The 22,543-nt window shown below is 34.2% G+C and overlaps 1 protein-coding gene and 1 long non-coding RNA gene across 2 annotated transcripts; both read right to left on the bottom strand.

The window, feature by feature from the left end:
* Positions 1-1,819: 1,819 nt before the first annotated feature.
* LOC129924676 (uncharacterized) lies at positions 1,820-9,848 on the bottom strand. Its single transcript, XR_008776665.1, has 2 exons — positions 7,660-9,848; positions 1,820-2,290 (listed from the first exon to the last, which is right to left on the bottom strand). It is a non-coding gene; the product is annotated as an uncharacterized LOC129924676 (long non-coding RNA).
* Positions 9,849-21,214: 11,366 nt separating this feature from the next.
* LOC129924723 (uncharacterized) lies at positions 21,215-22,543 on the bottom strand. Its single transcript, XM_056021222.1, has one exon. The coding sequence runs from the start codon at positions 22,541-22,543 to the stop codon at positions 21,215-21,217; it is 1,329 nt and encodes a 442-aa protein (XP_055877197.1).

Below are 22,543 nucleotides of genomic sequence, written 5' to 3'. Positions count from 1 at the left end.
AACGTGAAAGGATCATTAGCTACGTTTTACATACATCTAAATCCAATCCACTACATTAGTAAACACAAACTTAGATCCGCAGGCCGCGGGTAATGCCAGGCTAGTTGTCTATATTGGTTCGGGGGGGGGGGAGAGAGAAGAGAGACACAGGATTCTCCATAGGGACATAGTGGCACTATCCTTGATTACCTCATTCTTAATTTGTGTACAAAAGGACTATTTAGCTAAAATTTTATAACTATATATACCTTTTTTTTATTTTTCATACATTCTTAAATGGGCCCGGGCCCTAATGTGGAAGTCTACAGCCATTTTCCCGATCTCCAGCTGACAAAGTGGGGCGCGAAAGAATTTTGTATCTAGGGATCGTCACAAGTCAAAGTTTTAGAAACACTGGTCTATTGTTGGATGTGTGTGTGTGTGTTACGTGGACGGGGTTATGGTTGTATCTGCGGTAAATTGTGTGTTCGGGTGGAACTGTGTTATTGTCAACAGCTGATGGAAAAACGTATGATCCAATTTGAATCAGTGGAAAAATTGCTTAGAGGGGAAAAAAAGCAAAACAGGAAATGATGTCAATAAGAAAAAAAAATGTCTAGGACAAGAAGAGAAAAAAAAAGTTACACAGATGTAAAAAGAAGACAGTGTTTTGCATGAAAAAAAAAAGTAGAGATAGTGGGGAAAAAAACAAGTGTCAACATTTTTTTATTATTCTATAATGCGCCTGAAAATTAAAAAAAAATATTTTAAAATCTGTGTACAGGGTCGGCCTTGGGTAATTGGAGGCCCTAAGTGAAGTGAGTTGGATGGCCCCAAATAAAAAGAAATAAAGTAAAAACTAAAATGATGTAGTTTATTAAAAATCGGGATCTTTGGGGGCCTCTGAGTCCACCAAGCTCAATTGGTACTTGACATTTGTTGGGCAAAAGTACAGGCGGTTGGTCGTTGTGACACCCACGTTTAACCGTAGGCCACAGAAACAGATGACCTTTACATCATCAGCCCAACAGATCACAAGGTCTGAAAGGGGAACTCTTTTTTATAAAAAAAATCTACATGATCTATAGCTAAGTCAACAAATAATTGAACTTTCCATAGCGTTCAACTGGGGTTCCGTTTGTTTCTTTAAACATATTCCTGCAGATATCATAAACATTTTTAAAAAAAAAAAAGATTTCTTTGATGGCAGCAACGTCTCGACTAAATTGTGAGTAGCCTAGAGACTAAATTGTGAGTAGCCTAGAGACTAAATTGTGAGTAGCCTAGAGACTAAATTGTGAGTAGCCTAGAGACTAAATTGTGAGTAGCCTAGAGACTAAATTGTGAGAGACTAAATTGTGAGTAGCCTAGAGACTAAATTGTGAGTAGCCTAGAGACTAAATTGTGAGTTGCCTAGAGACTAAAATGTGAGTAGCCTAGAGACTAAATTGTGAGTAGCCTAGAGACTAAATTGTGAGTAGCCTAGAGACTAAATTATGAGTAGCCTAGAGACTAAATTGTGAGTAGCCTAGAGACTAAATTAAAAGTAGCCTAGAGACTAAATTGTGAGTAGCCTAGAGACTAAATTGTGAGTAGCCTAGAGACTAAAATGTGAGTAGCCTAGAGACTAAATTGTGAGTAGCCTAGAGACTAAATTGTGAGTAGCCTAGAGACTAAATTGTGAGTAGTGTGATGTTGCTAGTTCAGGCTGTCTTGAAGTCAACCAATTACTCTGCAATCGTTTGGGTGTGATTGTTCGGGTGTATTACGTGTAGTTGACCAACAAGTCAAACAAGAACCATACAACACCTGTTTTAACAAGTGAAGAGATGTAGTCGACTCTGATGAACAATTGTACATGGATTTATTCTGATAAAAGGCCACAGTAGAAGTCTCTGTCACTAAACACGTCGTTACCCTGGAGTGTTCTATCGCTAACTGATTTTCCGGTCTCTAACCCAACATATCCCAAACGTCACTAGTCCCGTTCAATATGCGTCTTCTATGGTGCGTCGCTAAATAACTAACCTATATAAATAAGGTGTCTAACAGATTCCTCCCCCCCTTGAAAAAAAAATATGTCAATATTTTTCCACTACTGTCAAGTCTTACAAGGGCATTTTCAATTTAAGGGGAAGACAACAAACATAAAATCTTGACATCTTCATCTTGACTTGACAGTTCCTCATATTCAATGTCAATGTTCATAACACTCCAGAATCATCTTCATTATTACACAGTTCATCATGGAGGAAAATGTGGCATCTTATGGGCACGTCATACATCACAAATGTTCTTCACTGGCAGTAATCTGATAAAATACAATATTTCAAAAAACAATTACAGACTTTATTTCCACATTCAATAAATTTTTTTTCTTACCACCCTTTTATACGCTTTTGTCCATTTTTCTTTTATACTCACCCTTTTCCATAGAACTAACTTTCGTCAATGATATATGAAATGATTCACACAAAAAAAAATATCCATACTTACTTTTAAATGCTTAACATCAAATTTACTTATCTCCCTTTTCCATAACATATAAATGGTGTCAATATATTAATATATATTACATACTCAATATAACCATAGTTTATTTACAAACTTATTTCATTTCAATGTCATTCTAGACAATAAATCAACTACAATATTCACAGATCCACTAATAGCTTTCACTTCAAATTTATATTCCTGTAGTGCTAAGAACCATCTATAAACACGACTGTTTTTCATGCTCTTTTGCTGTATATACTGAATAGGTTTATGATCAGTTAATAATATAAATTTCCTTCCTATTAGATAACTCTCTAGCTTAGTAATTACCCATATTACAGCTAAGGCTTCTCTTTCAATGACACTATATTTTTTCTCTGCCTCTGACAATTTTCTACTTACATATAATATAGGATGTAAGTTATCATAGTTCTGCATTAGACAACCACCAATAGCATTACCAGATGCATCAGTTGTGACATAAAATATTTTGTCTTTATCGGGTAGTCTTAATATTAATTCATGACTAAAAACATCTTTAATTCTGTCAATAGCTTTCACACATTCCTCATTACAGACTACTTTTTGAGGTTTTCCTTTTTTAAGTAAGTCATTTAGTGGATTCACTATTTCTGCTAAGTTCTTTATAAACTTTCTGTAATAATTTACTATTCCCAATATACTTTTAATTTGTCTTTTTGTTGTAGGTATTTCAATATTAAGTACTTTCTTTATGTTATCTTCAATAGGGCTAATCATGTTGTTATTTACTTTATGTCCTAAGAAAATTATTTCCTCCAATCCTATTTCTACTTTTTCTGCTTGAATTGTAAGTCCACTTTCTTTTATTATTTTGAACACTTCTTTTACATCTACCAAATGTTCCTCCCAAGTATTATTAAAAATACATATGTCATCCAAATAGCAAATAACATTTTCTTTGTTTCCAATTATCATGTTCATCATTCTATTAAATGTGGCAGGTGCATTTACTAATCCAAAACTCATATAATTCCATTGAAAAATACCATATGGTGTTACAAATGCTGTGTAAGGTTTTGCATTTTCTGTTAAAGGTATTTGCCAATAACCTTTAGTTAAATCCAATTTAGTAAAAAATTTTGCTCCATTTAATTTATGTAAAATATCCTCTATATTTGGCATTGGATATGGGTCAAATTCTGTGATGTTGTTAAGTTTCCTATAATCAATACATAACCGTATATCTCCATTCTTCTTTTTGGCTATCACAATTGGTGAAGCGTAAGGAGATGTTGATGGCTCAATTATACCTGATTCTAGTAAATTGTCTATTTCTTTCTTTACTTTGTCTTGTAAATGTAGCGGTATTCTATATGGCTTAAGCTTGATAGGTTTTGGGTCTGTTACTTTAATGTCATGTTTAATAATATTAGTTTTTCCTGGTATGCTGGAAAAAATTTCTTTGTATTCCTGTATTATTTTAGTTATATCTTTTGACTTTTCCTTAGTTAAATTATTAAGATTAATCTTTTGCCAAGTTTGATTCTCTTTTGTTTCTATTACCGGTATTTCCTTAATATCATTTTCATTGTGATTTTCATTTGTTATTATCATCAAGCATTCTTCTCTTTCTGAAAATGTATTTTCTATTTCCTCCTGAATGTTTTGTATCAACTCATCTTCTCTATCATGATATAGTTTCAAATTATTTATGTGATATGTTTTAACTTTCCCATTTATTTCAATTTGATAATTCACATCACTAATTTGTTTTATCACCTTAAATGGACCTTTCCATTGTTTACCAATTTTATTTTTCAGGTCATTTATCAATATTAACACATTGTTTCCTACTTCTAGTGTTTTCAATTGTCTTTTCTTATTTAGATTCTCATGAGCACTTTGTTTGTATTTCTTATTGTTGTTATATGCTTGAGTCCATATTTCTTTCAATTCTGTTGTGATTGTTGTTTCACTGTCATTATTTAATTTATTCTCATTGTCTATTAGATTTTCTTTGAAAACATCTAATTCATCTCTGGGTTTTCTTCCATGTATTATTTCATATGGTGAAAATTGTGTTGCTTCATGGATGTTGTTTCTATGAGCAAATAGTACATAGTTAATGTAATGATCCCACTTGTTCTGATTATTCTGAATTATCTTTGTTAGTGATCTTTTTAATGAACCACCATATCGTTCACATAAACCATTACTCTCTGGGTGGTAAACCGAAGAGTATATGTGTTGTATATTGTATTGTTTAGTCCATTTCTTAAATTGTTCTGACTTAAACTGAGATCCCTGATCACTCAATATAATTTTAGGTATACCATGTCTTGTAATTACTTTTTGAGTTATGGCATTAATGATATTCTCTGCACTTGTATTTGATAATGGGATTGCCTCTGGGTATCTACTAAACATGTCTATTACTGTTAGAATGTATTTATTATTATTTTCAGTTTGAATTAAAGGACCTATTAAATCAATAGATACTTTCTGAAATGGTTTTGTAGGTTCATCCATTTCTTGAATAGGTGCTTTATTCACTAGGCTTTTGTTAGATCTCTTTTGACATATGTCACATGAGTTTATGTATTTATTGATTGTTGCTTTCATTTTGGGCCAAAATACTTGTTTTGACAAATTCCTATAACATTTCTTTACTCCCCTATGTGCTGCTAAATTATTATCATGTGTCATGATTAAAACATCTTTCCAATATTTCTGTGGTAAGACAAGTTGTTTTATTTTCTTGTTATCATTACTTGTTTGTCTAAACAATATTTTATTCTCTATACAAAATTTCTCCATTGGATTATTATTGTTTTTATCTGATATTCTTGAATATATTTTCCCAATAATATTGTCATTCATTTGTTCTAATGCAAATGTGGGTGTTGTTTCTTTTCCACTTTGAGATATTTGTGTTTCAAGACTATTTTGTGTTTCATTTTCTATCTCTCTTTCCTTAACATCTGTATTTTCTATTTGTATTACATTACTGGTTTCTTTTTCTTTATCATTACTTATTACATTTATTGTATTTTCCTGTTTCTCATCTTTTTTATCCATTGATCTTGTTATTATCATACTTGTTATATTTTGTGTTTCTATGTTTTCATGCTTTTGTCTTATGTTTTTGTATTTGTTTTGCCAGTCTTCTAATTCTTTTCTTGAACATTCTTTAACTCCTTTTATGTTTCCTACTAACATATCATATCTCATTTCTGGTATTGCAATGCCATCACAATAACCAGTGAAAAATGGGGTTTCAATGTATACCCTTATAGCTTTAAATTCCCTTACGGTGCCATCTGCTAATTCTACTTTCTTAGTAAACCCTTTATACCAATGAGGTTTGACAAATTTAGTTTTTACTGCCAAAGTGTTACAACCTGAATCCCTGATTAATTCCACCGGAATTCTATCTACAAACCCTGGGTACACTGCAAAATTGTTCCTATTTCCTTCCATGAAATATACCCTATCTGTACCTTTATTTTTGTATTCCCTACTGTAATTTCTATTTCTATAATTTCCCCTGTCATTCCTATCTCTACTCCTATATCTACTGTTATTTTGTTCATTGTATCTATTTCTACTTCCAGACCTACTATTCCCTCTTCTACAGTTAGCTGCTATATGACCTTTTCCTTGACATTTAAAACAGGTTATTTCACTATATTTTCTATTTCCACTATTTGATCTGTTTCTATTTCTACTTCTATCAACATTTTCTTTGGTGTATCCTATTAAATCTACTTTGCTTTTATCCCTATCAGAAAATGGTTTATTTGGATAGGCATTTTTGTATACTCTCATTATCTCTGTTATTTCATCTATAGTTTTTGGGTTTCTTTCTCTAATAAAAGATTGTAATTGAGGATCACATTTATTTACAAAGTTGTCCACTAAAATAAAATTTTTTAATCCCTCATACGAATTATTCACTTTTTCTAATTTTACCCACTTATTGAAGAAATCCTTTTCCATATTAATGGTAGTTTGGGGTTCTATTTCTAATGATGGTATATTGTCAAAATATTTCTTTCTAAAAGTTGTAGCATTATGACCATAGGCATTCAATAACTCTCTTTTTAAAACCTGATAGCTATCATCAATATGATGGTCATGATTTTGGCATATTGTTAGAGCTTGACCATGAACGAAGTCTATCAGTATTTCAGACCACTCTTCTTCTGGCATATTAAATGTAGACATTTTTGCCTCATATCTTTTCAAAAAATCACCAATGTCATCCTTCTGTTCATCAAAACTTTGTATCTTTCTCTTTAGCCATGTTTGCGAATTAGGGTTGTCTCTTTGTGTGGTAATATTATTTGAGTTATTTGTGTTATTTCCTTGTTCAATTTGAGCTCTGGCTTGTGCTGCATCCAATCTCATCTTCTCCATTTTATCTTCATGCTCTCTAATTTTTTCTCTCTCTTTGTCTTGCCTATCTTGGTCCTCTTTTTGCTTCTCATATTCTTCCTTTCTGATCCTTTCTTGTCTCTGACGTTCTTCTTGTCTTTCTATTTCTTGTTTTTGACGTTCTGTTTCTTCCCTCACAACTTGCTGTACATAAGCTGCTAAGTCCTTTCCTTTTAACTCCATAGCCTTTCCATCCTGCATAGCTGTTTCCTTAACCTCCTTAAGGTCCACATATGATGATGTAGCCATTGTGTTTTATATTTTATATATATTTTTACTTAGCCTATATTGGTTATGGCTATACTTTAAATTTATTTTATATTTAGGTTTTTACACACTTTTATACCAGTTTTAAGTGTTATGTCTCTATCTATAGATTTAGTAAATGAGTAAATCTAGTCTGAGTTATTATGGTTATATTCAAATCTGTATATTAGGTCTAGTATCACACAAATTTAAATCTAGTATATTATAGTATATATAATAATACCATTTAGATCTATAGTTATCAAGAGCACTATCACTATTAGTATGAATAACTATGATCAATTTTAAAATTTGATGTGACTGAAGTGTCTAGAGTAAATTCAAAGACTGTCTAGAGTCTAGATCTATATATATAGATCTAGAGTAGATAAGATAGATTATCATAGATTTCTTAGATCCAATCCAGAAATTATGGTTCTATTTAACCATACGAAATAAATATGTGTATACAATGTCAAATATATCTTCAACAAGATATATATCTCTAGAATGTACTACCTTCATTCATCTTTCAATTAATAATATTTCAACTTAGAGTCTAGATGATTTAATTGTACCAAAGAGATGTACAAAATTTGTAGATCTATATTTAGCCAGACGACAGTGTTTGACTACGATGCCAGTTTCGGCATTATTCTCATGGCAAAATCATATTTGATTTTAACCGCTCAAACTAAAATTATTTTAGTCTGATTCACAGTAAAAGAATCCTACCCGCACTTTCTATCATTAAGTGAAAAAAAAATACAGATCTAATTAAATTAATAAAAATAAATAATTTAAAATAATATAAACAAATGAAATAATTAAATGAGACTATCGCTATGGGTTGGGATATGACAATATGGCACACAATGATAACGTCACGAAGTAACTAGGCAACAACGGATATGACGTTTACACAAACAAAACAATTACAACCCTAAACGTATAATATAGCTTTTCATCTAAATTATGTCTTCTACCCCGAACGGGTTTAAGGCTTCAGCACCACCTGAATCTCAGGCTAACATACCAAATTTAGACAAAATCTATTTCTAAGGGCAATCTAAACATATACTAATAAGAAAAATGGCACTTAGCTTTTGATAAGAAAGATCCCTTTGTTCGGACTCCCGAATATGCTAGATCACAACAAATTCCACTGCCTCTCTTCCAGTTCTGACTCTGTTCTCCGGTGCTACCAGTATCCCACGTAATGCCACAGATGTCCTGATATGCCACAGCAAAATGTTTCAGTTCCTTCGGCGACTGTTGATGACCGTATGTGTAGTTCTGACGACTTTGTGTACACAGTTACTGACGAATAGGTTAACGGTTCTTCTGGCGACGACTTGACTTGTGTAGACGACTACTGACAAATAATAGTCTCTTGACGACAACTTGATCTGGACGACTGACGAATAACGAATTTCTTGACGATGACTTGATCTGGGCTGACGAATAACGACTTTCTTGACGATGACTTGATCTGGGCTGACGAATAACGACTTTCTAAAATAGTTCACTGCTTCTGCTGCTACTCTGGTAGTACGACGAAGTTTGCTGTTGTACTCTGCTTCACTAGACCAAACTGTCCAATGTAGACTAGGTGAGACCAAGGTCACCTCCGACGACGTTCCGTTATACGACTAACGGTTTTCAACGAAATTAAGTGGATGTAGCTGTTTCCACAACTTCACTGCTAACAAGTCTAGGTATGGTCTAGACCGACGAATACTAGATATATCAATGTTCAGTACTGATAAAGATTACTTCACTAACCTTCCAAAGGTTAAACACAGTGTCCGTTATAAAAGTGGCAAGCAACCGGTTCAATGAGCAAACTGCTCCACAAGAATCTCTCCAAGGGTAAGACGACAGAGCGATTTAGTTAGCTACCAAACTTGTAGTACTCACAATACTTCTGACAGCGGGCAAACTGTCCTTCTCGAACTGGCGAGGTAAAACTTGATACTCGATGTGGCTCCTACGACGAAGAAAAAAATATGTCCAACAGGTTCACTAACGATCTCTCACCCGTTATGAACGAACGGTTTCTCTGGTTGTAGGTCGATTCAGCATATGAAGATCAGGCGTTGCGATGATTACTGTCCTGACGAAGGTCACCCTGAGTTAACGGCTCGTTGAACGTGCGATCAAACAGGCGACGACTGTATGTAGATCTAGAACAAAGTCACTCTGCGATGATGCTGTGTTCAGCCGTACTCCGATGAAATCTTATATCTTCGAGTGCACGACCCTCACCTGAGTAAACGTTCTGCTTCGAGGTCCGGTTCGATGTTCGGCTTCATCAGGGGTCCGGCTTCGAGGTTCGGGGTCGCCACTGTGATGTTGCTAGTTCAGGCTGTCTTGAAGTCAACCAATTACTCTGCAATCGTTTGGGTGTGATTGTTCGGGTGTATTACGTGTAGTTGACCAACAAGTCAAACAAGAACCATACAACACCTGTTTTAACAAGTGAAGAGATGTAGTCGACTCTGATGAACAATTGTACATGGATTTATTCTGATAAAAGGCCACAGTAGAAGTCTCTGTCACTAAACACGTCGTTACCCTGGAGTGTTCTATCGCTAACTGATTTTCCGGTCTCTAACCCAACATATCCCAAACGTCACTAGTCCCGTTCAATATGCGTCTTCTATGGTGCGTCGCTAAATAACTAACCTATATAAATAAGGTGTCTAACAGTAGCCTAGAGACTAAATTGTGAGTAGCCTAGAGACTAAATTGTGAGTAGCCTAGAGACTAAATTAAAAGTAGCCTAGAGACTAAAATGTGAGTTGCCTAGAGACTAAAATGTGAGTAGCCTAGAGACTAAATTGTGAGTAGCCTAGAGACTAAATTGTGAGTTGCCTAGAGACTAAATTGTGAGTTGCCTAGAGACTAAATTGTGAGTAGCCTAGAGACTAAAATGTGAGTAGCCTAGAGACTAAAATGTGAGTAGCCTAGAGACTAAATTGTGAGTAGCCTAGAGACTAAATTGTGAGTAGCCTAGAGACTAAATGACGTCGTGTTCAATAAATATCATTGTCAGATTGTTGCCAGATTGTTCATAAGATCACGGTTGTTCTTAAAGTGTTTTTGAATAATTCCAAAGGGAATGCTTTGCAGCCTCTCGTACCGACTTATGTTAATTTTAAACAATGCCCGATACAAAATTATTAGTGAAATGTTGAGAATGATAAACGCATTTCAAACTTATTTCAAACTTATTTAAATTTATTTACATGAAAAAACTAAAAATTCATGTACTTTTTTTTAGCAACTAGTTATTCTATCCATTGGTAGCTATTCTACTAGTGTAGTGAAATTTAAAATGAGTCTCATTAGAAATGAAAACACATTTTCAGTTTGTTTGTTTGACATGTTTCGGATGTTTCTTCAGCAGTGAAGACTATTACATTCTAATCAAATCCTCCTGCACGTCGGCGGGGACCATGGTCATGCAGTCAAAGTACATGTTTTAAACTTAAAGCAAGCCTTTGCCTCGAATTTAAAAGAATGGACAAGTAAAAAGAAACTATAAAAAGAGAAACTGTTAAAGATTTGTATTTTTTTTTTATTTTGTAGTATACATTCGCACTAAAATCTTGTATACATTTTGTTTTATTATGTTTCTTGTCTGGAAATCTGGTAAAAAAAATAAATTACTTTTTGATTGGATCAAAGTGACTGGAGACGAAAGGCAAGTACTGGGTGAACATTCCATGGAACTAAATCACTCATCTCCTTCATTGGAATTTGAACATGACTTTCTCTTGACTCAATGACAGCCCACCCTGCTACCCCCTTCTCTTGTTGTTTCTCTCTCTCTCTCTCTCTCTCTCTCTCTCTCTGTTGTCCGGGTCACCATGACATGCCTCATTGTCATGTGACAGGAAGTAAGGGAGTTAATCAGAAAGGAGGGAAAGAATTGGGCCCGACAATGCAGCGAAAGGGGGTGGGGGAATGCGGGTTGAGAGAGTGCTGACCAAACGGTAGTGTATTTCCGGTTTGAACGACAAAAGGACCATATGGGAGCTGTTTGTGCCGTTCGTCACAACTCCTTCATACCCCCTCCCCCAAAACACACACACACACAAAGCAAACGACAATATGGCGGAACGTTAGAACTACAATCTAATTGGTAATTACATTCACTGATGGCAAAGAAATAAACTTTGTATTTGATGGGCAACAGTTTGATTGGCTAGACTGAGCTCAATTCAAATCTCTTCGCGCTTGTTTGTGATGCGTTTGTTTGTGATGTGCTTGTTTGTCATGCGCTTGTTTGTGATGCGCTCGTTTGTGATGTGCTTGTTTGTGATGTGCTTGTTTGTGATGTGCTTGTTTGTGATGCGCTTGTTTGTGATGTGCTTGTTTGTGATGTGCTTGTTTGTGATGCGCTTGTTTGTGATGCGCTTGTTTGTGATGCGCTTGTTTGTGATGCGCTTGTTTGCTTGGTATTTGATGTTGACAAACTATCAAGTCAATAGTAATTGAAAAAATAATAATACTCTGACGTCAGTAGTTGTGAGTGTACATTTAATTTCAAGTATTCCAAGTGTTTTTTCTTGCTTTTTTATAATGTAAATTAAATGACTGGCTCAGGAATAGCAGAGATCCTGTTTAATCTGCGTCTTGTCAGACATTACTTAGATGTCAGACATTGCTTAGATGTCAAATGTACTAAGAAAATATGACAAAATTTTTACTATCACAGAGCTTAGTTTTCCAAAGAATCTATTTCCATATTTAGAGAATCAGCTTCCATCATCAACCATTCAATTTTCAATTAATCAAATTCCATTTTCAAACAATCATTTTCCAATTTCAATTAATCAATTTTGATCCTAACATTCATCTCCAATCAATCAATTTTCAACTTCAAACAATCGAGTAATATCAATCGATCCATGTTCCATTTTGAATTTATCCATTTCCATCTGCAGTCAATTAAATTTAATTTTCAATCAACTTTCATCTACAAACAAAAATTTTTGACCATCAAAAAAGAAATCAAGTTTCCACTTCAACCTATTTCTTTCTTCAAACAATTATCTTTACTTTTATAGAAATATCTGTTACTTTTAACAAAATATCTGTTACTTTTAACAAAATATCTGTTACTTTTAACAAAATATCTTTTACTTTTAAGAAAATATCTGTTACTTTTAACAAAATATCTGTTACTTTTAACAAAATATCTGTTACTTTTAACAAAATATCTTTTACTTTTAACAAAATATCTTTTACTTTTAAGAAAATATCTGTTACTTTTAAGAAAATATCTGTTACTTTTAAGAAAATATCTGTTACTTTTAACAAAATATCTTTTACTTTTAACAAAATATCTGTTACTTTTAACAAAATATCTGTTACTTTTAACAAAATATCTGTTACTTTTAACAAAATATCTGTTACCTTTAACAAAATATCTTTTACTTTTAACAAAATATCTTTTACTTTTAACAAAATATCTTTTACTTTTATAGAAATATCTTTTACTTTTAAGAAAATATCTGTTACTTTTAACAAAATATCTGTTACTTTTAACAAAATATCTGTTACTTTTAACAAAATATCTGTTACTTTTAACAAAATATCTGTTACTTTTAACAAAATATCTGTTACTTTTAACAAAATATCTTTTACTTTTAACAAAATATCTTTTACTTTTAACAAAATATCTTTTACTTTTAACAAAATATCTTTTACTTTTAACAAAATATCTTTTACTTTTAACAAAATATCTTTTACTTTTAACAAAATATCTTTTACTTTTATAGAAATATCTTTTACTTTTAACAAAATATCTTTTAGTTTTAACAAAATATCTTTTACTTTTAACAAAATATCTGTTACTTTTAACAAAATATCTGTTACTTTTAACAAAATATCTGTTACTTTTAACAAAATATCTGTTACTTTTAACAAAATATCTGTTACTTTTAACAAAATATCTTTTACTTTTAACAAAATATCTTTTACTTTTAACAAAATATCTTTTACTTTTAACAAAATATCTTTTACTTTTAACAAAATATCTTTTACTTTTAACAAAATATCTTTTACTTTTAAAGAAATATCTTTTACTTTTAAAGAAATGTCTTTTACTTTTAAAGAAATGTCTTTTACTTTTAACAAAATATCTTTTACTTTTAACAAAATATCTTTTACTTTTAACAAAATATCTTTTACTTTTAACAAAATATCTTTTACTTTTAACAAAATATCTTTTACTTTTAAAGAAATATCTTTTACTTTTAAAGAAATATCTTTTACTTTTAACAAAATATCTTTTACTTTTAACAAAATATCTTTTACTTTTAACAAAATATCTTTTACTTTTAACAAAATATCTTTTACTTTTAACAAAATATCTTTTACTTTTAAAGAAATATCTTTTACTTTTAAAGAAATATCTTTTACTTTTAACAAAATATCTTTTACTTTTAACAAAATATCTTTTACTTTTAACAAAATATCTTTTACTTTTAACAAAATATCTTTTACTTTTAACAAAATATCTTTTACTTTTAAAGAAATATCTTTTACTTTTAAAGAAATGTCTTTTACTTTTAAAGAAATGTCTTTTACTTTTAACAAAATATCTGTTACTTTTAACGAAAAGTTTAAAAAAAAAAAAGAAATCTTCATTTATACTTGGAACAAGGGGGAAAAGTCTGAAACTCTAGCCCCAGTTAAAAACGAGATATATCAACGTGAGACCACTCAGTTAGTCCTTCACAACATGTTCACTATTTACAATGGTTTCAATGGGTTCAACAATGCGCCTTTGTTCATTGTACTTCTAAATAAAAACTCGTGAAATTAAACATCTCTGTAAGGAAACAGTCTTTTACTTTTCACACTATGCCAAACGTTGGAAACAATGAAAGATTGCTGCTTCAAATGTCTTCCATGAAAATGTTTCCAGAATATAAATAAGCACAAAACCACAAATTTCTTTGTCTGAATAAATAAAGACATTATGACATTTTTCAAATTTTGTTTTATATATTGGAAATTGGAGAATTTTATTGCTGCGGTAGTGGTCGGTCATGATCGTAGCTCATTTCCAGTTTATTTCAAAAAGGTCTGAAACAATTTTTAGGGGTGCAGTAGTTCCATGATTTAGGAACTAACAGAGGTGTTCAAGTTTTATGATCTCCATTTCTAATCTAGGAACATTCTTTGAAAAAGTGAAAGCCTACTGGTCTCATAACAGGTGTCAGAAGTGCTCATATTATTTAGTGAAAAAATAGTGACACAAAATTTAAGGGAATGAAGAAACTTTTGTTGTCTTTCTTTCCTCAAGCTTTCTAGAGTTCTGCTGATTTGGCGGAATTTTTGTTATCAGAAACAGACGTCAGACTGAATGGGAGACAAAGATTTACAAATATATTCAAGCCCTTTTTATTGTTTCCCCACACATTTATCATTTACAATGGATACATATTAAATATTTAATTGTATTTACAATCTTTACCTTGAAATCAATGTCCGACAAAATATTAGCATTGCTGGCATTATTGCTTCCAGTGAAAGTATTGGCTTACATTGAATCTGTCCGGGACAGACTCGGGCTCAGATTACTTAGTTTACGTAACTTAACTGTCAGTTGAAATGTTATTTAACACCTACAGCTAAAGTGGCATTTGTTTTATTATTTTATTTATCTAGAGAGGTCACGGTCTGACTGTATTTTGGTTTATTTTAAGGAGTTACCTTGACCAGAAGAAAACAAGTGATTGTTGATCAGTATTAACAAGATTTTCTTACAAATTATAAGTAGAGAAACAATGCAAATCCTAGATCTATATAATCTACAATAATGGTTTGTATTCTAACCTGAGAATTCAGAAGACTAGATGCGTTACTATGTGTATATTACGTCATTATTTGTTGCGGATGTTTTTGTGAAAAGAAGCCTACTTGAACGGATGTGACGTAATAAAATGATGTTTTTTCAATGCATTCTTTTATCAACATGAAATCTCTGTTAATTAATTCTAATGCTTAACTATCTACAATAATTTATTTCTCTGTAGTAACAGAACACTATAAGCTATTTAGGTCGACGATCCGGTATAAATTAGGCTTTAAGATACTGAGTTGAATCCATAAGTAAAATCTTGAAGGGGTGACATATATCACTGAAATCAATACGACAGACTTTCCCATAATTTCATTTTCTTTCTCTACGAATTAAAATCTTGCAATGACATATTCTGCCCTATTCCGACCTATGATATCATTTAATCTCCTCTGCTGATAAATTTAAAGACTTGGTATATTCCAAATGAATTGAAACTTGAAACTGGTCAACATACACAAGTGTTAAGATGACTAATCGAAGGGAAGTTTTAACAGAAATGAATCCATTGGAAATGTTATGTACCTTTAGGGAATAATGGACTTGAGCCATATAGTGTAGGCGAGTCAATCTTTTGAGGTTAAAGGTTAGGTTTAATGGAGTGAGGAGAACGGAAGTGTGGGGATTTCCCTCTCGCCCCTCCCCCAGGAGTCCTGGTTTAGCTCCCCACTTTTTTTGTTCCATCCCCCGAAACCAATTATATCCCTAATTGTAAAGCCCCAGAGCTGGATTATGAATAATGTAGTTAAACCAGATCTAACAGCCATCACTTCCAGCCTTTGTCCTCGGATCGCCATTGTCACCGCCTGTTGGGGTCAAAAGGTAACAGCCAATACGCGCATGCGCAATGAGTGAGGTTGTGGCGTGGAGTACTCATAATCCTGGGAGCCTGAGGTTTGGAAAGGGCGGGCAGGGGAGTAACAATGATAACAATGAACCACCGCCCCTTTGCTTTTCCCTTCTGTACCACACTATCAGTTATCGTTTCAGTTAGAAGAGACCAAACATGGCTACAAGTAACCTAAATTGTAGCTGCATTTAATTACATACATCTATTATTAGTTACATTTGATTACTTTAGTTTTATTAAAGTTACTTCTGAGAGTTACAGCAGTATATATAAACACTAGTAGATTTAAAGAAAGAGGGCGGACAGGACAGTCTCTAATATTAATGAGCCCAGTGCAGGATAAACACACTCAGGATGGTTGACACTCCAATAACTGGATGACAATTTAAGAGCTGGTTGACACTTTCAGGGCTGATCTGACAACACTCGGAGCTGGTTCACACTCCCAAACTGGTTGGCCTTTTTAGAGCTGGTTGACACTCCCAAAGCTTGTTGACAAATTCAGGGCTGGTTGACATTCTAACGGCTGGTTTGGCACACTCGTAGCTGGTTGACAATTTCAAGGCTGGTTGATGTTCACAAAGCTAATTGATGTGTCAGCGATGGTTCAATTTTTTTTTGAGCTGGTTGATGTTTTCGGCGCTGTTTCATGTTCTCAGAGTCGGCAAACATTGTCAGAGCTGCTTCATATTTTCAAAGCTGGTTGATGCTGACACTGCTGGTTCATGTTCTTATATAATATATATATATAGAGAGAGAGATAGATAGATAGATAGATAGATAGATAGATAGATAGATAGATAGATAGATAGATATCATGGGCGTACCAGGATTTTTTCGTGTGAAGGGGTGGGTGGGTTGAGGAGATTTTTCTCTCCCTCCCCCCCCCCGCCAATATATATATATATATATATATATATATATATATATATATATAAATGGTTTTAATGGTTTTATTAACAGATATTATGGTGATGGTTATGGTTTCTTCTTGAGTAGGAGCACAATCTGCTGTGATCGCCCCAAACTTGGCCACAATTCATGAGAGAATGCATCTACTTTGATCTTTCTCTTTTCTATGGCTATGGTCGTCACTAGCCAATCTTCTGCAATTTCCTTCTACATACTTTCATTACTGTCTGTAGTCCTTGAGTTTCTGCTTGCAGACATCATGAAGATAGCTAATTTCTCGACTAAATCACGTTAATGTGACATACAAAATAAAATATTCCAGACTAATCTATTTTTATTACACGCATCACTTACGACATTATTGCTAATATTCCCGCTTGAAAACAACCGTCTGGAGATATAGATTTGTTTATGGTATCGATTACTTTTGACAGTTTTTGAACTCTTAACCAAAAGTAAACAAACGTGAGAATGAGTTTTTCTAAGGGTGGCGCCTTTTATACAGAGTTCTCGCCCAAGACGGATATAATACAATTAAGTGGCTAGACAAATATCTAATTTAGAAAATAGAGCAGTGTTGACACTTCAAGTCATTGCAAAACTGAACAAACAAATCCTTGTCACGTAAAATTTGATTGGATGTTGCATGTTTTTGTTTAAACCAGTAGCCGAACATGTCTCTTTATTGGCCTTTCCTTTCTTTCATCTCGAAAGACTTCCAGTGTTCACTTCTGTTCCCCACGTCTTGACAAAACAAAATGTCTGTCAACAAGATCCACTTCATTATAGAAGTTAATTGATCCTATGGCAGACATATCAAAACAACCGCTAGGGGAAAAGTTTGTGAGGTAGAGTGCGATTGTAGATTGTTGTCAGTGATCGCTGTGTAATGTGTTGACTTCTGCTGTCTTGAACAACTTTTAATCAAAAACTCGAAAGAGTTGAAAACTATCTTCTGGATAAATTCCAGCTCTTGACTCTAGATCTTAGATTTGGTGTGTGTGTGTGTCTCACAGTGTGGAAACGAAACAGATTTATTTGTTTGTTGTTGTTTTTTTAGTTTACTAGTAAATTGTATTGTATTTACGTCATTGGAAATTCGAAAGAGCATGTGACCGTATTGACCAATTATGTCCATTCTAGGATCTTACATTTTACTCCTAAAGCCCAGATTTTTTTTTTCTCTTTTTTTTTCTTCTACTCAATTTTAGCTCTGTATCTATTTCTGACATCAGACAATATTAAATTAAGTTTCTTTTTCTAGATTTGGATATAAAAGAAAAAAAAAAGCATGGCTTATTTGATGAGCTTCTCAAAGTTTTTAATATGAATGCGTGCTTAGAGATATTTGGGTTGTTTTTAGATCTAAACAAATTGTTTTATGATCTTTGTGATTGTCTTAGATATGAACAAAGTTTTTATATTCAAAGTTTGTAAGGGTTATCTTAAAAATTATTCCATCTATCTATATGTCTCTGTCTGTCTGTCTGTCTATCTATCTGTCTGTCTGTCTGTCTATCTATCTATCTATCTATCTATCTTTCTATCTATCTAAAGGCACGTTCCTCATCCCATATGCTAGGACAAATTTTTACAAATGCTCCTTCTTTCCTAGTGCTATTAGAGCATGGAATGGGTTGCCTGAGCTAGCCAGGAAAACCAGTGACTTGGCAGAATTTAAGTCATTGGTTAACATGCATGGCTAAATGCATGACGCGTAGGACGTAATCTTCTTCTTTTTTGAAGTAACGTCTGTATTATATAAGATAAGATGTCTATCGGTCTGTCTGTCTATGTAAATTTCTGGCTTTTTGTTCCTTTTTTTTAAATTGATCTCTGTCTTTCTATCTTTTTTTTGTTTTTGTTTTCTAAGCTGTCTGAAATACATTCTATTATTCTGACACTTGAATCGGTTGCAAGTTGTCAACACATCTGAATGTCTCTTGAAACTAAGAACTACTTGACTTCCATACAAAGCAATAACAGTTTGAAATTCGGACAGAGAATATAACATTGGAGCTGAACACTACAACCATTGTTCTACTGTAATTGACACTTCAACATTGAACAATCCAATGTAGTGTTTAAATAAAGGATCTGGGCGTTAGTTGTTTTCAGTTTGGGAATTTTTTGGTTTTAGTCTGTGCAGTATACTATACTTTGTGAGCATCTAGCCTCGTTCTGAAAACAACTGAATAGCGTGCTTTAACTTATTGCCTTATCATGCGGTAATTGTAGTATGCAAAGTTTTATTACCACATTTAATAAGTAGTTCAATCCATCAGTTGGCTTGTTATGCAAGTAATGGACTGTGCTACATGGTGTTAGCACTTTGTATGCTATATTTCAAAATGTATAGGCATCATGTATCTCGGTGACAGTCGGTTTTTCTCAAACTTTTATACATGACGCCTCCCCACCTTTTTTTTTTGTTAAGGTATCCAAGCCCCCCCCCCCCCTCCTATCGATTTTGTTGAGATGTAAATATTGGATTGGATCATTAAGATTGTAAATTGATCAGTCCAGAAGACGTGAGTTGAACTATCTCTGTGATGCATGTATACATTTTTATTAACATCAAACAAAGATGAGATTATAAAAATATGTAAGCTTAGAATGCTGCGCCCATCTATAGCACCGCCCCTGATATACTGACATTTAGCTCCACGAACAAGCATCGAATATAGGAAGACCATCTGAAATGTGTTGAAAAATAAAGAGGATCCATCTCGAATAGGGGACCGCTGGGGAGGGCAAAGACGTAGATTTAGACTCCAATAGATCTCAAACTATGAATTTCCAGGTTCACTCTATTCTCGTATCCACTTTCTAAAGGCTTCAGAAACCTAAAGGTCTATGTAGCCGATGTTAAGTTTACCCAGTTGTGTATGACCAACCGTTGCGAGTCTGTCCTGCTGACAGTACAATGGTCAAGAAAGCTGACGTCCCCTACACATTTCAAGCATATCTTTAAAAAATATGAAATAAATAGTCCAGTCTTCATGGGCATTCAAACCCCAGACGTTGATTTTGAAGCCGAATGCTTTGCAGCTAGCTTGGCCACAGTGCATTCCCATTGCACTTCGTCTGCTGTTCAAATGTGACCTTTTTCCTGATAAAAGGGAGGGTATTGTCGAGTACAGTATCAACTTGATCTAAATTAGACACACACACACATAACTTCACAACCCACATAAATCAAGCTTCAAGTCACACACAGCACTGATTCAGTGGTATACAGCACTGGCCAGTTGATTGACGGTACTATATTAGCCCGGCTAAAACTTGTTTTCAGTGGAACTTTATCGATCTGGAACTGACCTTGGCCACTCACTCACCCAGGTCATGGCCGACTTTGTCCATCATATCGGCACGCTGCCGTCTGCTGTCTGTCTGCTGCTTTTCTATTTGTTTTGGCGGTTATTTGAAAAGGGGAGGGGGCGATGTCTGAATCATTACTGGTCTTTAGTGATGTTGGTTGGCACCTACGTTTCCTGTCTGGTTTTGTCAGTGTCAGTGGTCTCTATTTCAAGAATTAGATCTAGATCTAAGATTCTTTGTCTGTGAATCCTTTGCCTGTGTAATTTTCATTTCAAGAAATGTATAAGACCTTCCCCTAACCTAGTTTAAAAACAGGTTGCTCTTTAGTCTACCACCTAGATCTTTATGAATCACTCACCATTATTGAACAGTATATTCATTTTTCTTTACCGGGTGTTTAATTAGTTAGTAGTTTTGTTTCTGAGTAGTAGCTGTTAGGTATCTAGATCTATAGGCCTGTTTAGACCTTGGACGGATACGACTTTGTCCTGATTATCTTATCTTTTTTTTTTTCGATGTTTCATCTAACAAAGAAACCCAACGTCCTTGACCTGTGGTAGAAAATACTCACTCCGATATGTTTTTATTTACAGATTTTTAAATCGTTTTTTTTTTTAAACTTCGTTTTCTGACACCAAATCAAAGGCTGCTATGCAGTGGCGTAGCTAGGGTGGGCGAGGGAGGTGTCCGAATTATGTTTTTACATTAAATATTACGCCATTATCTCATGTCATGATGTCGAATGTCAAAATACAGGAGCCCCTAAAGAGATGCTGCCAAGGTAAGTGAACTTGTCCAGCTCTTCAAACTTTGACTCGCCAAGTCTGACGGGGGTACCCTTTGCCTTATATCCCACTCGCAAAATTTTGGTTTTATCTAAGTTTATGCCGAGGCCAATTTTGTGTGCTTCTCTATCTAGGCTCTTCGTCATTTCTTGCATGTCTTTATTTGTAGCCCCGTGTAGTGCAACGTCATCAGCAAAGTCCAAGTCTGTTATTTGATTTTGTTCACGCCATGGACTACCAAAAGCAGTCTGGTTCATTGCTCTCCTCATTATGTAGTCGATGGCTAGGAGGAAAAGGAAGGGAGATTTATGCACGCCAGGGAGATTAAGATGGTTCAATAATCTCATCCTTTATCAGTTGTTGAATTTCCTTCTCTATAAACTTTCTATCTGGAATTGAGTATCTGCGAGACTTTGTATCCACTGGGGTACAGTTTGGTGACAGATTACTAAATAGGTTAGGAGCCTCTACCCTCGCTGGCTGGAGAGTACTCAGGCACAACGATGGTTTCTGACCATCGAAAGGAATAAACAAATTTTGGTGCAAACTTATAAAGTCAAGTCCAAGAATTACGTCAGAGCATAAAAATAAATTGTCTAGTAGAGAAAGTTTAACTCCCTCGTATCGTTCATTTTTTAGACGTATGTTAGCGTAGATATGTCCTTGATTGATTCGAGATAGATGGGTGGAAGCCATGAAGATTCTGTTGCCTGAGGAACATGTCTGCCATTTGTGCTTCTTAGAGATGCGCGTCGAAATATAGCTTTCACAGCTCCCAGTGTCTACTAGGGCTTTCAATTGCACGTTGTTGATGCAAATTGGTATTGTAGATTTATTTAAATTCAAAGGCTGCACAGTAGCGATAGCCGAAACTGTTGATGATCTAGATTTGCAAACTCTTTGAAAGTGACCCTTTTTGAAGCACTGATTGCATGTGGCTTCCCTTGCAGGGCATCGAGAGCGGGGATGCTTAACCCTGCCGCAGAAGTAACACTTGCTAGCTAATGCATTTATTTCATGTGTGTGTGAATTGCTTGCACTTTGAGGAATCGTTACATTTGGCAAGGGTGAGGCCGAAGAATTGGTGGGAGTAGTTGCCGCGCAATTAGTTTCCTGCTGTGATGATTCATACTGTAATGAGTGCTGATAAGCATGTTCTAGTAAGCGAGCCTCCTCGAAGGCGTCCTTTAAACTCAAAACAGTCTTTTTAAGTAGACGTTTTCGAATGCTGTTGGACACTAGTCCATTGATAAACGAATCTCTAATAGCCTCTTCTCTGTGTTGTTCAGCAGTCACCGCTTTGAAGTTGCAATCTTTGGATAGAATTCTTAATTTCTGCATGTAGGCGTCTATCGATTGACCTTGCTCTTGTTTGCAAGTAGCTAACCTGTGCCTAGCAAACATCTCATTCTTTGGTTGTATGTAGATGCCATTTAGAGTCTGGATTGCTTCATCAAATGTCTCTTTATCAAGTATCATTTGATATACAGCAGGAGAGATATAGTTTATCAGTAGTTTCTTAGTATCAAGATTGTCTACTGATACTACCGATATAAAATTGTTAAACGTTTCATACCAGTGCTGCCAATGCTCTGCTGCTTGAGGTGCTGTGGGCTCGATGTCAAACTTCTCTGGGCGAAATATCCTATCCAT

Source organism: Biomphalaria glabrata, chromosome 2 (genome assembly GCF_947242115.1).
Source record: "Biomphalaria glabrata chromosome 2, xgBioGlab47.1, whole genome shotgun sequence".
Classification (NCBI taxonomy): Eukaryota; Metazoa; Mollusca; class Gastropoda; family Planorbidae; genus Biomphalaria; species Biomphalaria glabrata.
The sequence above is the reverse complement of the archived record's forward strand: the minus strand, read 5'-3'. Positions and strand labels throughout refer to the sequence as shown.